This window comes from Psammomys obesus, unplaced genomic scaffold, assembly GCF_907164565.1.
Source record: "Psammomys obesus unplaced genomic scaffold, mPsaObe1.curated_primary_1811, whole genome shotgun sequence".
Classification (NCBI taxonomy): Eukaryota; Metazoa; Chordata; class Mammalia; order Rodentia; family Muridae; genus Psammomys; species Psammomys obesus.
Window position 1 is genome coordinate 12,178,071 of NW_026585895.1, and position 15,115 is coordinate 12,193,185.

The 15,115-nt window shown below is 44.8% G+C and overlaps 1 protein-coding gene across 3 annotated transcripts in view; it reads right to left on the bottom strand.

Annotated features, from left to right (window-relative positions):
* The window catches only part of Map3k20 (mitogen-activated protein kinase kinase kinase 20), a 146,370-nt gene that overhangs the window by 56,580 nt on the left and 74,675 nt on the right, over positions 1–15,115 (bottom strand). For all 3 annotated transcript variants that reach the window (XM_055600301.1, XM_055600302.1, XM_055600303.1), the window contains exons 6-9: positions 13,936–13,964; positions 13,688–13,825; positions 7,298–7,384; positions 1,502–1,576 (exon numbers count right to left, since the gene is read on the bottom strand). In XM_055600301.1, the coding sequence (XP_055456276.1) occupies positions 1,502–1,576; positions 7,298–7,384; positions 13,688–13,825; positions 13,936–13,964 (329 nt within the window). The remainder of the gene's footprint in view (positions 1–1,501; positions 1,577–7,297; positions 7,385–13,687; positions 13,826–13,935; positions 13,965–15,115) is intronic.

The window sequence follows — 15,115 nt, forward strand, 5'->3', positions numbered from 1 at the left end:
CTTAAAACCATGGCAGGGGAGCTGGTGGCGGGGGAACCAGTGGCCGGGGAGCCGGGGAGTGAGTCTTCCCAGCTGCAGAAGTAAGGCGCATGGCTGTGAGGGAGGCTTCCCAGTGGGCTCCTGCTGCCATGCCACTGTATTTTGCCCTCAGACTGGGACAATGTGTCACAAAGATTCTGCACGAACCAACAAGAATTCTGTCCAGATGACCCCTCTGTCTCTAAAGCCCTTTCCACGAAAGAAGCACGCCACCCAAGGACAGACTTGCGTCATCACCATCCATTCTCAGGGCTCTCACTGGAGATGGGTGTAAATTATGGAAGAATTCCGTATTTTTCTAGGTTTGTTATTTTTTTAGGGCCTCTACTTTTGAGTCAGTAGTAAGACCTCAAATTCCATGGGAAAAAAAAAAGCCTACACAAATTTGGGTTGTGAATTTTGTTTCTTGAGTTTGACTGCTCAGTTGTTTCAAGGTTTAACCTACAATGCTCATTTTAAAATTGTAATCTTTACTATGAAAACCTCAGCATACACAAAACAACATGGTGTGTCTCTATAGCCTATGATGGACTTAAAAACTTGTCTCTGCCAATAGTGCTTAATTTGTATAGCTGTCTGTTGCCCTTCACTTTACTGTGGAGCAAATCCAAGACTAGCTATCATTGTATCCATAACTATTTCCATATGTATCCAAGAATATTTTCTTTTTCTTTTTTTTCCAGAGACAGGGTTTCTCTGTGTAGCCCTGGCTGTCCTGGAACTCGCTCTGTGGACCAGGCTGGCCTCGAACTCACGGAGATCCACCTGCCTCTACCTCCTGAGCGCTGTGCCAACACCATTTAGCCAAGAGTATTTTCTTAAAGCTGATCTTTGTGGGGAAAGGAGACGGGCTATCCATGCTTTCATGTGATAAATACACGAAAGCCTAGGATTGGAACTTCTTCAGTTTTATTGTCACAGCTCAAAACCACCACTGGAACTGTCCAGGAAGGACACGCTGTGATTCTACTGAGGTATGGCTCCTGTTGTTCCTCCGTTAGAGAGAGGCAATGAAGATGCTTGGAGCAGGGAGCCACAGCAGACTGTCTGGGACCGCATGCATCCCATTAGCACTGGCCATGTGGCCTTGGCTCAGCATTTAACCTGTGTCTGCCTCGTCTCCATCAGTGAGTCAAGGGTAAGATCAGCCCCTATATCCAAGACTTCATAGAAAGTGCTTGAAACAGCCTCACAGATAGTGTGTACCATGTTAGCTGTTCTTTACAAGGCACAATGATCATGATTAAAAGCAAAAGAAGAAAATTGCTTTTGAAACAAGAATCCCAAAGAATGCTGAAAAAAAAAAAAATGTTGCTAATCGTTACTTGGTCAAGATACGGAGGTATCAACATGGGGTCTTAGCAATCACCCTGGGGCTCAAGGGCTTGACAATTCACTTGCTACCCCAGGGTTTAAAAATGAAGAGGTGAAATTTCAGAAATCTGAACAGTAACAAACGTACCTTGGCATCAGCTTCCCAGCACTGATGTAACAGTTCAGCAAAGCTTCTGGGGCAGCTGCTGGGAATGGTTAATCTCTGCAACAGGGAGGAAAGCAGAAGAAAAAACAAGGGTTTACTCTTTGAGACCAGGAAACGCGCTGTGAAGGATCATCAAAAACTTCATTCAGGAGCCTAAGCAAGACATGGAAGTTAAAGCTCCTGTGGATGAATATATGACGGCAGAAATTCACATTCCGGTTTATCCCATCTGTTCTCCAAAGGATTGGGCTTTCTCACATGGGAATCATGGTGGATGGAAAGCAGGTTCGTTATGACAAATGCGACGGAGCAGTCCTGTCTACAAAGAACCACAGTGACAGGAGGGCAAGCCGAGACAGACTGCTGGATTCAAAACCGCAGATTTATGACTGTTTCTATAGGCAACATAAGGTTTCTGCATGCCAGCCAGGTAACTAGGAGACAGGGCGAGTGTTGGCAATGGGTGTGCAGTTCTGAAGATGTCTTTGGCCCAGAAGAGCACTCTGCATGTTCTCGTTGGCAATTCTGAACGTGCCATTCAGAGCGCATGACTCATCCTTATGTTACTTTTGGTTACACCTGTGTACCGAAACAGACTTGATACAAAACAAAGTAGCTCATGACGATCAATCCTACTTGCACATTCTGTAGTTCTGGTTCTCATAGAACTTGACACGCCTTTATCTCGAGGAGGAATTTTGTTTTAAAAGGCTTGCTGGGCCAGCGAACAGCTTATAGGCAGCAACAGAATGGCCTGGTATGTATGAGGCGATGGGTTGGCGCTCAGCACTGTAAAGATAAATGATGGCCGGACAACCTTCAATATGCCACCAAGTGTCATACAGCCAAGAACTCTCCTGCAAGCCACAAAATCTCGAATGTTCCATGCATATTTATTTATGTAAGCCAAGTCAACAAAGTGAAGTTTGTAACTTTCTGGCCTTAGCATCTAAATGAGTTACAAATAAACAGGAAAAATGTGTAACAGTTTCCAAAGCCACCAAACTTCTAAGAGTGCAACAGCCACTGCAGAAATGAGAGAGGACTGCTTTTTACATTATTCTTTAGATTTTTTGGAGACAGGGTTTCTCTGTGTAGCGTTGGCTGTCCTGAACTCGCTTTGTAGACCAGGCTGGCCTCACACTCATGGAGATTCTGCTTCCCAGAGTACTGGGGTTTCAGGTGTGTGTCACTATTCCTAAGCTAGCTATGATTCTAAGGACTGTTACTCGCAACTGTACTGGTCTTGGAATCAAGTTGTTAACCTGGCTTACGTCTATCAGGTGGTATTTGCAGCCACAAGGCGAAGTGCCTTACAGGGCCTCGTCACCTTGTATAGTAAGGCCACGTTTGAACACGTGTGTACTGTCGTGTTTTCATTTATTCGTCACATTACAGGGTTACACGGACTTGAAGCATGACGCACGAGGTGAGCTGAGGGTTTCTGGTTTTCCTTTCCGCAGGGCCACAGTGGTCAGTGTAGTTGTTACAAAGAGAGCACTGGGGTTGGAGACAGAGCAGTGGTCAAGCAACGGGCACACAAGAAGCAGCTCTGGGCTGCATCGCCAGTGCGGAGGGTGTGTGTGTGCGTGTGTGTGCGTGTGTGTGTGTGTGTGTGTGTGTGTGAGTGAGTGTTGGGTGTACTGGAGTGGAGAACTGTGAAGCTAAAAGCACTAAGGTTTAAGTCCCTAAAACTGTCTGCAAAGGAAATTTTATGAATAGAAGATTTAAAATGGAATTTGGCTGGGGTTGGGTGAGACTACAAAGAGAGCTAGAGAAATAGGTGTCTGGGCAGGAAAGCTGATCGATTACAGCTAGAATTACAGGTAATCTTCAAGTCAAAGTGGGGTCAACAAACGAGCAGCCTCTCCAAATTAAAGCTGGGCCAAGGCTTTCGAACCTCTAGGCTTTTGACCTCAGAGAGCAGAACAATATGTCTTCAGCTGTTGCTCTACTATACTGGGAACTGCACCTTTTTGATGGAGATCTAAAGAAGTCGGTTGTTTGCTTAAAATGCAAGAAGATGGTTGGGAGGGAGAATGAATAAGGGCACGCTATAGTCACACGCACACACACGCCTGTGTGTACTCTGCGCACATTAGCAGGGTGGGTTTCCGAAGGATGCGTGTCAGAAGATAAGCAGAGCCCAGAGCCTTATCCCAGGGTTTACCACTGTCAAGAGGCCACATACCTATCCCTTGTCTCCTCTTACTGAGAAACCTTTCTGGATACAACATTTCAAGGAAAATAATCTTAAATATATAATCTTGTCAAGAATTAGGTAAGCACGGACTCAGACACTTTGTGTAAGGGATTTCTTTAGTGCATTACAAAGTACCTCAAGATAGGACCTGAAGTAGGTGTGTCCCGATTATTCAACTTTAGTGCAGTCTCGATGCACCCAAACACCCCGAAACAGCCCGATCTTTGTACTCTGTGGTAGCACTACTTCCAGCTTACACGAATAAAGTCTTCACATAGAAAAGTACAGTATCTCCCAATAACTTAATTAGGTAGTGTATTTATTTTTTTTAATTTTTAATTTTAGTGTATTTTTAAAAAAATAGTTTTTATACCACATACGCATTTTTATAAAAAATGTTTTTCTCTTTCTAAAGTTAAAATAGTAGATTAAGTTTAAGTTTAAAAACTTGGTATTATGTTTTATTTGTTATGTAAGTGTGTGTGTGTGTGTGTGTGTGTGTGTGTGTGCGCGCACCTGTGCTGTGGTGTGCGTGTGGAAGGGAGAAGACAATTCAAGAAGGCTGGTTCTCTCCTTCTGCCATGTGGGTCCTGGGAAGTGAACTCTGGTTGTCAGGCTTGGTAGCAAGTGCCTTCACCTGCTGGGCCATCTCACTGGTCCCAATGAAGATTTAAATTTCATGAAGATTTTTTAAATTAATTAATTTGGTATTTACAACGAAACACATTTTACATACGAATCCAAGTATTTATAAAAGTAGAAATTAAACTCTAGAACATTCGGAAGGCTCACTGATTTTTATGGAAATAAAAAAAGGCGAATATATGTACCTTTTATATTAAAAAAAAAAAGGTGTTTAGTAATGCCCTTTTATGCTATTGCCTTCCATACAGGCTCACTGGTCACTTGGTGAAGTGTGACAGCGTTTATGGATCTATTTTTAATAGAAGTTAATGTCAGAAAGCAGCTAGTGAAAAGCCTTCAGAGTAAGCGCTTAGAGGCAAAGGTCCCAGATGCAGTGCTAGAAAGCACGCTTTTCCTGTGGCTCAGATGGGCTGCTGTGTGTAGAAGGGCTCCCGCCTAGTTTAGGGGTGCTGGGCACCCCGAACCGCCCAGCTCGGACGCCTCTGCAGCTAGATAAGGTTTCCGCAGCGGGAAAGCTGGGGACACAGGGTTCTCTGTAATATTTTTACAGACTCCTAGGAGCCCGTAATTATTTCAAAATAAAAAGCTTTTCTGAAATGCAGCCCTAGAAACTGGGTATGGATGTTAGAGAATGGCCAGGTAGAACACATTAACAATCTGTCTTGGCAGTTTAAAGACATCATTCTTATTTAAAAGAAGACTGTTGGAAATATGGAAACCTTTCTCCAACCCAATAACCGAAAGTATTCAACAATGAAGAGAAATAAAAGAATGGAAGTTGAAGAGGTTTTATGGGTTATGTTTCCTGAAGTCTTAGTTTTGTTATTAAGTGAACTCAATCTTTGGCAATTGCCTGAACACAATGTGAGCGAGACATGTTTGGAAAACCAGTGCCTCTAATGTGGCAAAAATGAAAAAAAAAAATTCTTGAATAGTAACACTGGAAATCCTATCCAGGCTTAATTTCCACTTTTTTTTTTTTTTTGACAAGTAACTGTGCAGAATGGGAATGGCAGATAATTCTCCTTAAATTAACCAGTTCTGCTTCAGTTCATTGGCAAGCTCAGAGAACTTATGTCACCATGTGGGTTCTCTCAACTTTCTCCTTCTTTAACTGAACAGTTCAGGAAGCCTTTTAGCAGCTCATCACGGCACACCACAGTGTGTCCTGTGGGCTCTCGGGGCAGGAGATGGCTTCCTTGTGTGTGATGTTCAGTTCTGAGGGGTGTTGGTGGGAGCTCCCCAGCCCTCAGGCAGGAGGGGAGCCCATCACTCTCTTTGTGTTTAAATACCCAAGGCTTTGAAAATGCTCTGGATCGCACCTACTCTGCCTTTCTCTAGAAAAAAAAACATTATTGCAAAATAATAGCAATTATTCTGTCAACTCTGGAGGATCTGGGCAGCTTTCTAGACACTTTGCCTGGTCCAGTCCTTGTAGTGTAGAGATTGCACGGGGTGCCCTGCTTCTGGGTCAGCTGAAGGTCCATGCTGTCTTCACTTGGCTTTGTTAAAACCTGAGCTAAGCATCCAATCATCTGACTGGCAAAAGATACAGAACAGAAACAAGTGGGGCCTCCTGTGCAAAATGATCAGCCACCCCGTGCGAGGCCTCACTGAACAGTGCATGGGGAGTGACTACCATCTGATTAAAACCTAACAGCTCTTGTGGAGCAATGAGTGGGGCCTGGCCTTGCACGGAGCCCCCTTTCATCTCTTAGGCTGGGCAGCCCTCTCCCATCAAATCCAGCCACCGCTACATGCCACCCATCCCCAATGAGTCAGGAAGACAAACCAGTCAGGTGGCTCTGGGTTACTGGGATCTGGGAGACAGAATCTTGGTTTCTCCTGGTCAACACTGGCTTTCTGATTAACCTGGCTTGTTCTGTACTCTGCCGAGGCCAGGTCAATTCAGGTCTGCTAAAGCGCTAAGCGGGGCTCTCTTTATATGGTCTCCTGGAGATTATTTTGCTTTAAGGTTACACTCAGGCTTTGTATACGGACGGGAAAATGAAGAAGTTCTGGGGAATAAGTTGCTTTGCCCTGCAGACACAAGCGTGCCCAGGCCGCAGTGCCATCTAAGTTCTCCTAAGGCCGTGAGAGTGGAGGCTTCATCCGTATGCTGAGAGATTTCCATGGCTGTGCGGTTCAGTGACAATTTGAAACCTTTCAAAATGTAGTTGCTCTCTTTGATATGGATGTGCCATGGTCTCTGATGTAGGCTCATAGGTCCAACTAGCTGAAAGCCTCAATTTGTGGGAGGAAGAAAAGCGAGGCTGGGGACGAAGCACAAACGGTGTTTACGCCACTGAAGTCCCTTTGAAATGGAACGACTCTGCATGAGGAAGCCGGCACTCGTGCCACTGCCTCGCCAATTCCAGTGAGGGGCTCATCTTCAATGTAGTGTTCAACGTAGGTGGCAAAACTGTAATTTTTCCCCTTTTTGAAACTATTTTTTCTTCTTTTATTTTTGAAATTCTCATCTAAGCGACAGTTTCTTGTACTACAGTGACTCCTGCTGGGAGAGGTAAGTTGAAGTAGCTGAAGGTCTCTTACAGATATATCAACTCCCGGCCAGTAAAAAAGATGTCCTAAACGCAGGAGATGCAGTTAAACTGTTCCCCTACCTTGGACGCAATGGCTTCTTTCATCACTAAGAACAAACCCCCAGGTTTTACAATTGAGACTGAGAAACTAGTACAGTACTTGTACAATTTTTGATCTACAGCATCACGACGTGAGGCTGCAACAATTAGATGTAAAGGGTCCATTCATGAGGAATAACATCACTTTGACCCTTTGTGTTAGCTCCTACTGCTAATCTTTCCATAAGCGTGAACTTACTTTCAATTTGAAGAAGATGAAAAAGTCTTTTGCAAAACCCCAATACTGTTTTCTGATCTATGCACCTGAATGGAGAAACGGAGTCTTACCTCGTTTTTTTCCACTACAAGCCAAGCTACTTGTAATCCTTCCAAACCTTTAAAGGGGACCTCCCTTGTTAGCATCTCCCAGAGAACCTATAACAAAAAGAAAAATGGAATTTTTATTCTGGTTCTTCATATTGGTATATTACTGAAAATGTAGCTAGCATTTAATTGTATCCAGTTACTAGACATAGTCAACCATCTATAGAAACTTCGACAATATATGTATATATTCATACATCGGACTTTTACCATATGTTATATACTTTTATATTCTTTGTATATAAAGAAAAAAAACTTGTTTTAGAAATTGGAGTATCTACATTTAAAATTTTATATCAGCAATTAAACTTGATCTTATGGCTCACTGGTATTTTCACATATTCCCATAAACTGGGTTTTATATTTTGTTAGAGAACAATCTTTTCTGCCTTGAATCTCAGACACAGTTTTTTATTAGATAGTAATTTTTGGACAGCATTTTTTTAAAGTTCTATAATGGCCACATTAAAGCAGCCAAGTCCCCAGTTCACATCACCAGCGAACTCATCTGCCACATACTGATGGATGTCTGTGAGATGATGACATTTAGATTTTGTGATTTGGGCAAATTTCCCTCAGAGTGAGTCAGCCTAAGGGATCCATTCCTACATACATAGGTTATGCCATGTTCTAAAGCGTAGCGCACACTTGATACACATGTAAGCTGACTGTGTGCGTGAGAGAATACGTGCACCCAACTTTGTGCAAAAGTCAAGGTAAGCATGGAAATGAACATCGACCAACAAGAAAAGTGAACTAGTGCTGGAATGGTGATCTTGGTTCCTTCTTAAACACTGTGTACTGGGGATTTGAAGAGTTGTTTTAATAGGCATCCAAAATAATTTTTTTTTGAGGCAGAGTCTCGCTTTGTAGCTCAGGCTAGCCTTGAATTCATGATCCTCCTGCCTCAGCCTCCCAAGTGCTAGCATTACAGTCAGCCTGACATCACAAAGTGTAGTCTACCAGTACTTTGCAAAGCATAAGAGCAGTGTTAATTTTGCTAATAATCATACGATGGCATCCACTCTAATTTGAGTGCCTAGTGTGCTCCGAATCCCCATCGCGTGTCTGGCCTTGACCGTTCTGAAGCCCTTAGATGTCATGCACAGTTTACAGACGAGGCCAATGGTATTTGGTCAGATAAGCCTGCCCACCCGCACTCGGCCATCAAGTGGGACGGCAGGGACAACGGCTTTCTTCCTCGGCAGCTGTGTGCTCACGCTATGTAATTCTAGGGATGAGGACACTCCAGGGCTGAGGAGAATAGAACGGGCTCTGTCGTAGGTGTGGAGCCAAGGCAGACTTGGGGTGACAGCTCTGCAAGGTACATTTTGCTCTTTCCTGCTGCAAGCCCAAAAGCCCATTTCTAAATAGGAGTCTGGAGGAAGGCATGACTCTGTCTGAGTAAGTCCTGTAAGCCTTTAACTGTAGAGTCATTATGTCCTCAGCCAGCCTGCTGTCTTGTTCAAGCCATAACTTGTTAGGTGAATGCTGGCTAATACAAAGATAATTAGCAAGAAAATCAGGGAAATTGGCAGATGCAACTCAAGTAGGAGGGGAAGGAAAAAAAAAAAAATCCCTGTAGCCTCTTTGGGCTTTTAATCAAGTGTGTAAGATACCTCTTCAGAAGGGCTGCTGAATAATTCCATTTGACTTGCACAAGTGATTAGGAAAAGGTAAGGGGCATCCCAGAAGGAGAGGGTTCCAGTGCCGGCTGTAAGCGAGGGAGGGGAGGAGTCAGTACAGGTACGCAGTCACCCGCCACCCGGCCTGTGCAGGGAGGGGGCGGCTCTAGGCTGAGCAGGAAATGAAGTCCCTCATTTTGCTGTGATTACCACCCTCTGTTGGTGCTGGGGACAGAAGGAGAAAGGAGATGAAGAGTGGGAACATCGTTCTATTTGGCATTCCTGAGGAAAACGAAGATAAGGAGGCAGCCTCAAAGAAATCAAATGCTCCAGGCCCCCACACATTAAGGTGGACAACTCATGCTTCCCCTTTTCTTAGTCTGGGGACAAGCACGACACCCACAGAAATATGTGCCCGCAGGACGGATCTGCCTGGATTCTACAGAGTAAAACGCAGCCCCCAGGAGTCTCAGGAAACAACATCAGAAAGGTATTCTTCATTTTTTTTAAAGACCCAGATAGTTGGCTGGAAAATATCAAAAGTCTAGTAAGTTAAGAGGTGTGACCCTGAAACTGGACAGTACCACTCCGCCTGTGTCTCTGAATAGCTACGACAGTCAAGGGAGGGCTTGAGGGGTTTGGAGACTGTGGGAACAGAGGCACCCGCCACCAGAAGCCTGAGGTTCGGGAACCCAAACAAGGTCCCCGATTTGGTTCCTGTCTCAGCACCTCCCATGATTTCCCTTTATGTCCCCCTACTTGGGAATGTACCCAAATCAAAGCAGAATGAGCTAGGGTGGCTTTTTCCTACATTCAACAAAAACGACATTTGGCACAAAAAGTAAGTTTGTTGAGGAAGTCACTCGGAGGTCTAAAAATACATTAAGTCGATGCCTTAAAATACCAGCTCCGAGGACACAGGCCAAATACTGCTTTGATCTTTCACCTTAAAAATATTTTCCAGCTCATTGTATATCGAGACGTCCTCCCAGTTAAACTGCACTCACAAGGAAAATTTCTATTTTCAGTTTACAGAACAGAAAGTTGGAGGCTGTGTATTTCTGCCTTTTCTCTCACAAACAATGAGAAGCCATTACCTGACACTGCCTGGTTCTGGAACACAGACAGCTCCAGACAAATCACAGAGGCTGCCTCTGCAGCTACCGCAGTCCAAGCTGGCTTTGGCTCGAAGCTCCTGGGAAGGGAACCCTTAGGTGCTGTCACTGGGAGAGCTTGGTTTGTGGAGGGAGACAGGCTGTGTGTTCTCACAAGGCTGACCTTCTTTTTAGCATATCATACACTAACCATACTTCACGAGAAGCTGCCCTTGGGGTGTACAAACGTCTCCCTTCTGTAAAGTGGGAAAAGGACACCTGCCTAGCACCGTCAATCTGCTTAGAAACAAGAAGTTTCTTTGAAGTCAGCAAGAGGCCAGCAAGTTTATCAAGTCAAGAAAGACCAAAAGCAAAAAATATTTTTTGAATGACTTTCAAAACCCAACTTTTTGATGGTCCTGTTCTCTCAACCTTAATGAGCTATGGGAAGCTTCATGTTAGAACAATGCTCTCCCTTCTCAAGGGACACTACGATTCTGTATGACTGCATTGTTTTCTTAAGTTAGTGCCAATTTTGAAGTCTGAGGGTCACAAATGTCTAAACGTAAAACATGACCTCAATTGGAACAGCTATCTACTTTCTATTAGCTTTCTCTGATGCCCAACCTACTGGAACTCATAATGGCTTTTTGTTTTTTGTTTGTATAGATGGTTGTTTTTAAAAAAGGGTTCTGGAGAGCTAGACTTGTAATTTTCCTTTCACTGATGATGCTTATTTAGAATGGACAGAATGAGAAGGGATGGTGTTAAATGCAATCCTGAATTCTTCTCGTGAAATCAGCATGAACGCACTTCTCTGGAGTTGTGCGGACAGAGTTCTCTGAGTGAGGCAAGCCAGCATTCTCACTCAAACTTCACTTAAGGAGAAACTAGTAACAGAAGATGGTTTTACGTTTATCTCTTTTGTGCATGACATGCAAGTGGGGGTCAGATGGCCACTTTTGAGAGCCTGTTCTCTTCTACCATGTGGGTCCTCCTAGGGATTAAACTCAAGACTGTCAGGCCTGCTAGCAAGCACCTTTATCCACACTGAGCCATTTATCAGGCCCAGATGCTGGCTTTGTTGTTGTTTTGAGATTTTTACTTGTTTTATGATACGTTTGCTTGCATGTATGTCTGTGCACGACACATGTGCAGTGTCTGGAGAGGCCAGAGGAGGGCGTCAGATCCCTGGGACTGTGAACCACAGACAGTTGCAGGCCCCTGTGTGGGTACTGGGAACTGAATGAGGCCCTCTGGAGCAGCAGCCATCTCTTCAGCCCCCTATAAGCTGTTTCAGAAACACCTTCTCTTTCTGCTACTCAAGGGCAAGAAGGATCTCGAATGGACTCAGAATTGAGACTGATACCATCAGGGCACTGGACAGTTAGGTTCTGAGCAACACCTGTGGTTCTGGCAGCGTTGATTTGGTTTAGGAAGTGGTTTGTTAGGTGCCTGTTAAATCCCTTCCCAGCCAGCAGGACGGCCCACATCTTTAATACCAGAGGCCAGATGACTGACAGATCTCTGTGTGACCCAGGATCCAGAGTGGGGTGGGTGTGGGTGAGGCTAGCCTACATAGGAAACTCCAGGTCAGCCACGGCTACATAGTGAGCCCTTGAATTAAAACAAACAAACAAAGAAAACAAAAAAACCCAAACCTAACAGACCATCCTTTCCCCCAAGTAAGCCAATCAAAGTAAGCAAAGGTTGGTGGTTCCCATGTACAGGCCCCACTCTCAAAAGCGGCATAGGCTCTGGGAAAGTGCAAGGTTTTTATTATAAACAAGTGGAAATTTTACAGATCCAGAAAGATGGACTCAGGCTGTGCTTTAGGAAGTGACCAGAGAGGACTGCCAAAGGGATTTAACCCCATAGGAGTGATCCTTAGCTCGCTCCCAGAAGCCATGCCCAGCAGCTAAGCTCTCCTTGGAGAAGGCTTCAGTTCTCCGTTACAGACACCAAGAGGGTTGCTGACCAGTGTATTTCACACAAAGTCCCAGGCATTGGGAAGCCTTTTAAAGAAAGTACTATGGAGTTCATTTTCACAAATGTAATAATATTGAAACTGAAAGTTCAATCTGTGCACAACTCATAGCTATGACTTTAGGTCAAAAATTTCTAACAGGGAAATTCCAAGACGTGGGGAGAATTGTCAAAGTAAAACTAACACATGGACTTGTGGAGCAGAGAATAAGCCTCAGAAGCCATCTGGTCAGCCAGGCTGTGCCAGCTAACCCCAAAGCGTGGCTATCTAAACATGTCTCTATTTTTATGTACACCTGTATATTCAAGGAGAGCTGGCGCCCTGCTCAGGCACCTGATCAGCTGGACCGTGGCCAAATGACCCATGTGTTCCAGCTTTGTCGCTGTCTTCCTGGACCCCCCTTGTTCCACAGGAGGATCTGTCAAGAGCTAGGAGGCAGCCTCAGCTGCCAGAGAATATAAGGAGTCTTCAAGGCCAAAGCCATGTGCTGCCTGGTTCCTTATAGAAAAAGCACACTGGCTCCTGTTCAGCAGAGTGAAATGAGGTACTGGCATCATCAAACATGTAAAATTTATGTCAACCTGCGTTTGAGTCTAGCCCAGAGACTAGAAGTGAACATTTTCCTGAAGTGAAGGGACATAACTTGGTAAAAGAAAACACTTTCACAAAAGGCTTAACTGTCTTCTTGTGTAGTGCTGGGGATTGAACCCAGGGCCAGGGAAGTGCTCCACCATGCAGCGAAGCCCCAGCACAAAAAGTCTTAAGTTGTAAGGAATCTCCTGTTTTCAGAATTTCTGGATGAGTGTGTGGTGATTAGACTGACTAGCTCCTGACACAGAGCACACATACGGAAGCCAGCAGACTGATAAGGGAAAGGGGTGTGCCTGACACGTGGGCCCCTAGGGCCGCTGCCTCCCACCTCAGGAATAAGGACGTGTGGAGGGGGTTTGAGCTGTTTCACAGTGACAGCGTTCTTTTTACATGGTAATATGTAAATGGAAGGTAGTGTACACAGCAGTGATGGCAACAAGGCCCAGAGAGGCACCATTCCCCATGATGCTCTGCGCTTTCTAAAGGATATAACAACACTTTAGGGAAAAACATCTTCAAACAGAGGGCCACAGGGAAGTCCTTCCTGTAGCAGGAACTTCCCTACCGAGGCTTCTTCCTGCCTTAGCTGGTTCCTTCCCCAACTCTCCCCGAGGTCCCATCAGCTGTCGTTCTTGTGTAACACCTTAACCTCACCACTTGTTTCTGCCAGTCTTGCAGCAGACGCGGGCAAGGCTGGCTGGTTTAACTGCGCGCTCTGCTGTAGTTTGGAAATGCACAAGTTTGGCTCACTTGTGCTACTGGGAGCTACTGGTGGTCACAACAGCATTCCTGTAGCAGGAATTCCTGTAGCCTAGCAGGCTCTGTATTCTTGGCTTCTTGGAAGTGGTGATGGTTCTTCTCAATGCAGGACAGATTAATATCTAAGTGATGAAAGCACGCATGACAGCTAGAAAGCCCTTTCCCTTTGCCTGTTGGTGATCCTCCCCACTCAGGCACGAGCAGGCTAATCTGTGGCCACTTTTTATTTTTTATTTTTGCCTAGGCTGTCTGCCCTTCATAAGTCCTTTGGTAAACAAAAATCGAGGAAGCTACTCACCACACCATAGGAATACGTGTCACAGGTCTCAGACACAGGGAGGCTCTGGATAACTTCTGGAGCCATCCACGGGAACGTTCCCACCAGGGACATGTGTGTGGTGTGGTTATGGAAGCGAGAGGCACCGAAGTCACAGATCTGAGGACACAGGAACCGACATCAGCTTTCTACCCAGTGCTGAAGGAAGGCTGTCAGTCACAGACGTTTATCAGAAATGAACAACTTTCTTCAAACGAAAACAGTCTTACCTTCAGTACTCCGTCAGCGGCAATGACGACTAAAGGGAAACAGAAAGGAATTAGGATAATCATTTTTGTTTGAATTGCATCACATTGAAGAAAAGCACAGCTTTGTGTTTCCAATTTTGATATTACTACATTTCTAACTTCACCCATAACCCCAGCCTGAGGCAGGAGGACTACCATGAGTTTGAGTCAGGACCAGGCTATATAGCAAGAGCTAAACATGTCAGGGATAAATAATGATCCTGTTCCAAACACACACACACACACACACACACACACACACACACACACACACACAGAGAGAGAATTTTATATTATAAAAGCTAAAAAATATTTATTGAATTGGAGAGTTTGTATAACAGAGATACCATTTTAAAAAAAAGCTTCACTAATGAGATATTGCTCAAAATGGCTTTTAAGATCCTTACTTTGTACAAATGCAATGAGGGAAGCAAAAAATGCTGCACTAGGGTAGTTAAGAAAACAAAACTTTGACCTGGATTCTTCAGGCTGAGCGCCAATACAACATTGAGGAAGTCACTGAATTATTACTTCACGATGTGTGTGTATGTATGAGTGTGTGTGAGTGTGTGAGTGCATGACTGTGTGTATATGTGTGTATGAGTGTGTGTGTGTGTATGTTTTTTCTTCCCAGTTGAGGAACCATTTCTTGAAAAGTGAAGACAGCATTCATTCTTTTATTCATATACAATGTGTTGCGCCTCTGCTGGGGTCAAAGGTTGCCATGGGCTCTCCTCTCATGAGGTTTGTAGTCGCTCAGAGAGACCATTAAGCATCTGCAGTGAAGTGGGGGCAAAGCCATGATGAGAGAAGGAGAGTTATTAAGAACCAACCAAGAGGAACATCTAAGTCTGCGGAGGTTGGGTGAGGGTTCTGGCAGGAATCGGTGCTTATACTAAGACCTGATGACAGGGAGAGGAGATCTGGGGGGGGTGAGGGAAGGAGGGAAGCAGTTTGCCTATGAAACATTCAGGTGCAGGGTGAAGGCACAGGGATTCTGGAAGGCAGGAATCCAAGAAGAGGCCTTGTGAGAAATGAAAGGCTGCAAAGAATTGGATGTAGAGGAACGACAGGAGCAAGATCATGGCCAGGGGCTGTATCACAGAGCGGAATGCGAGGCAAGGAGGGGGCTGTGCACGCCAGCGATTGTGGTCTGAGAGAG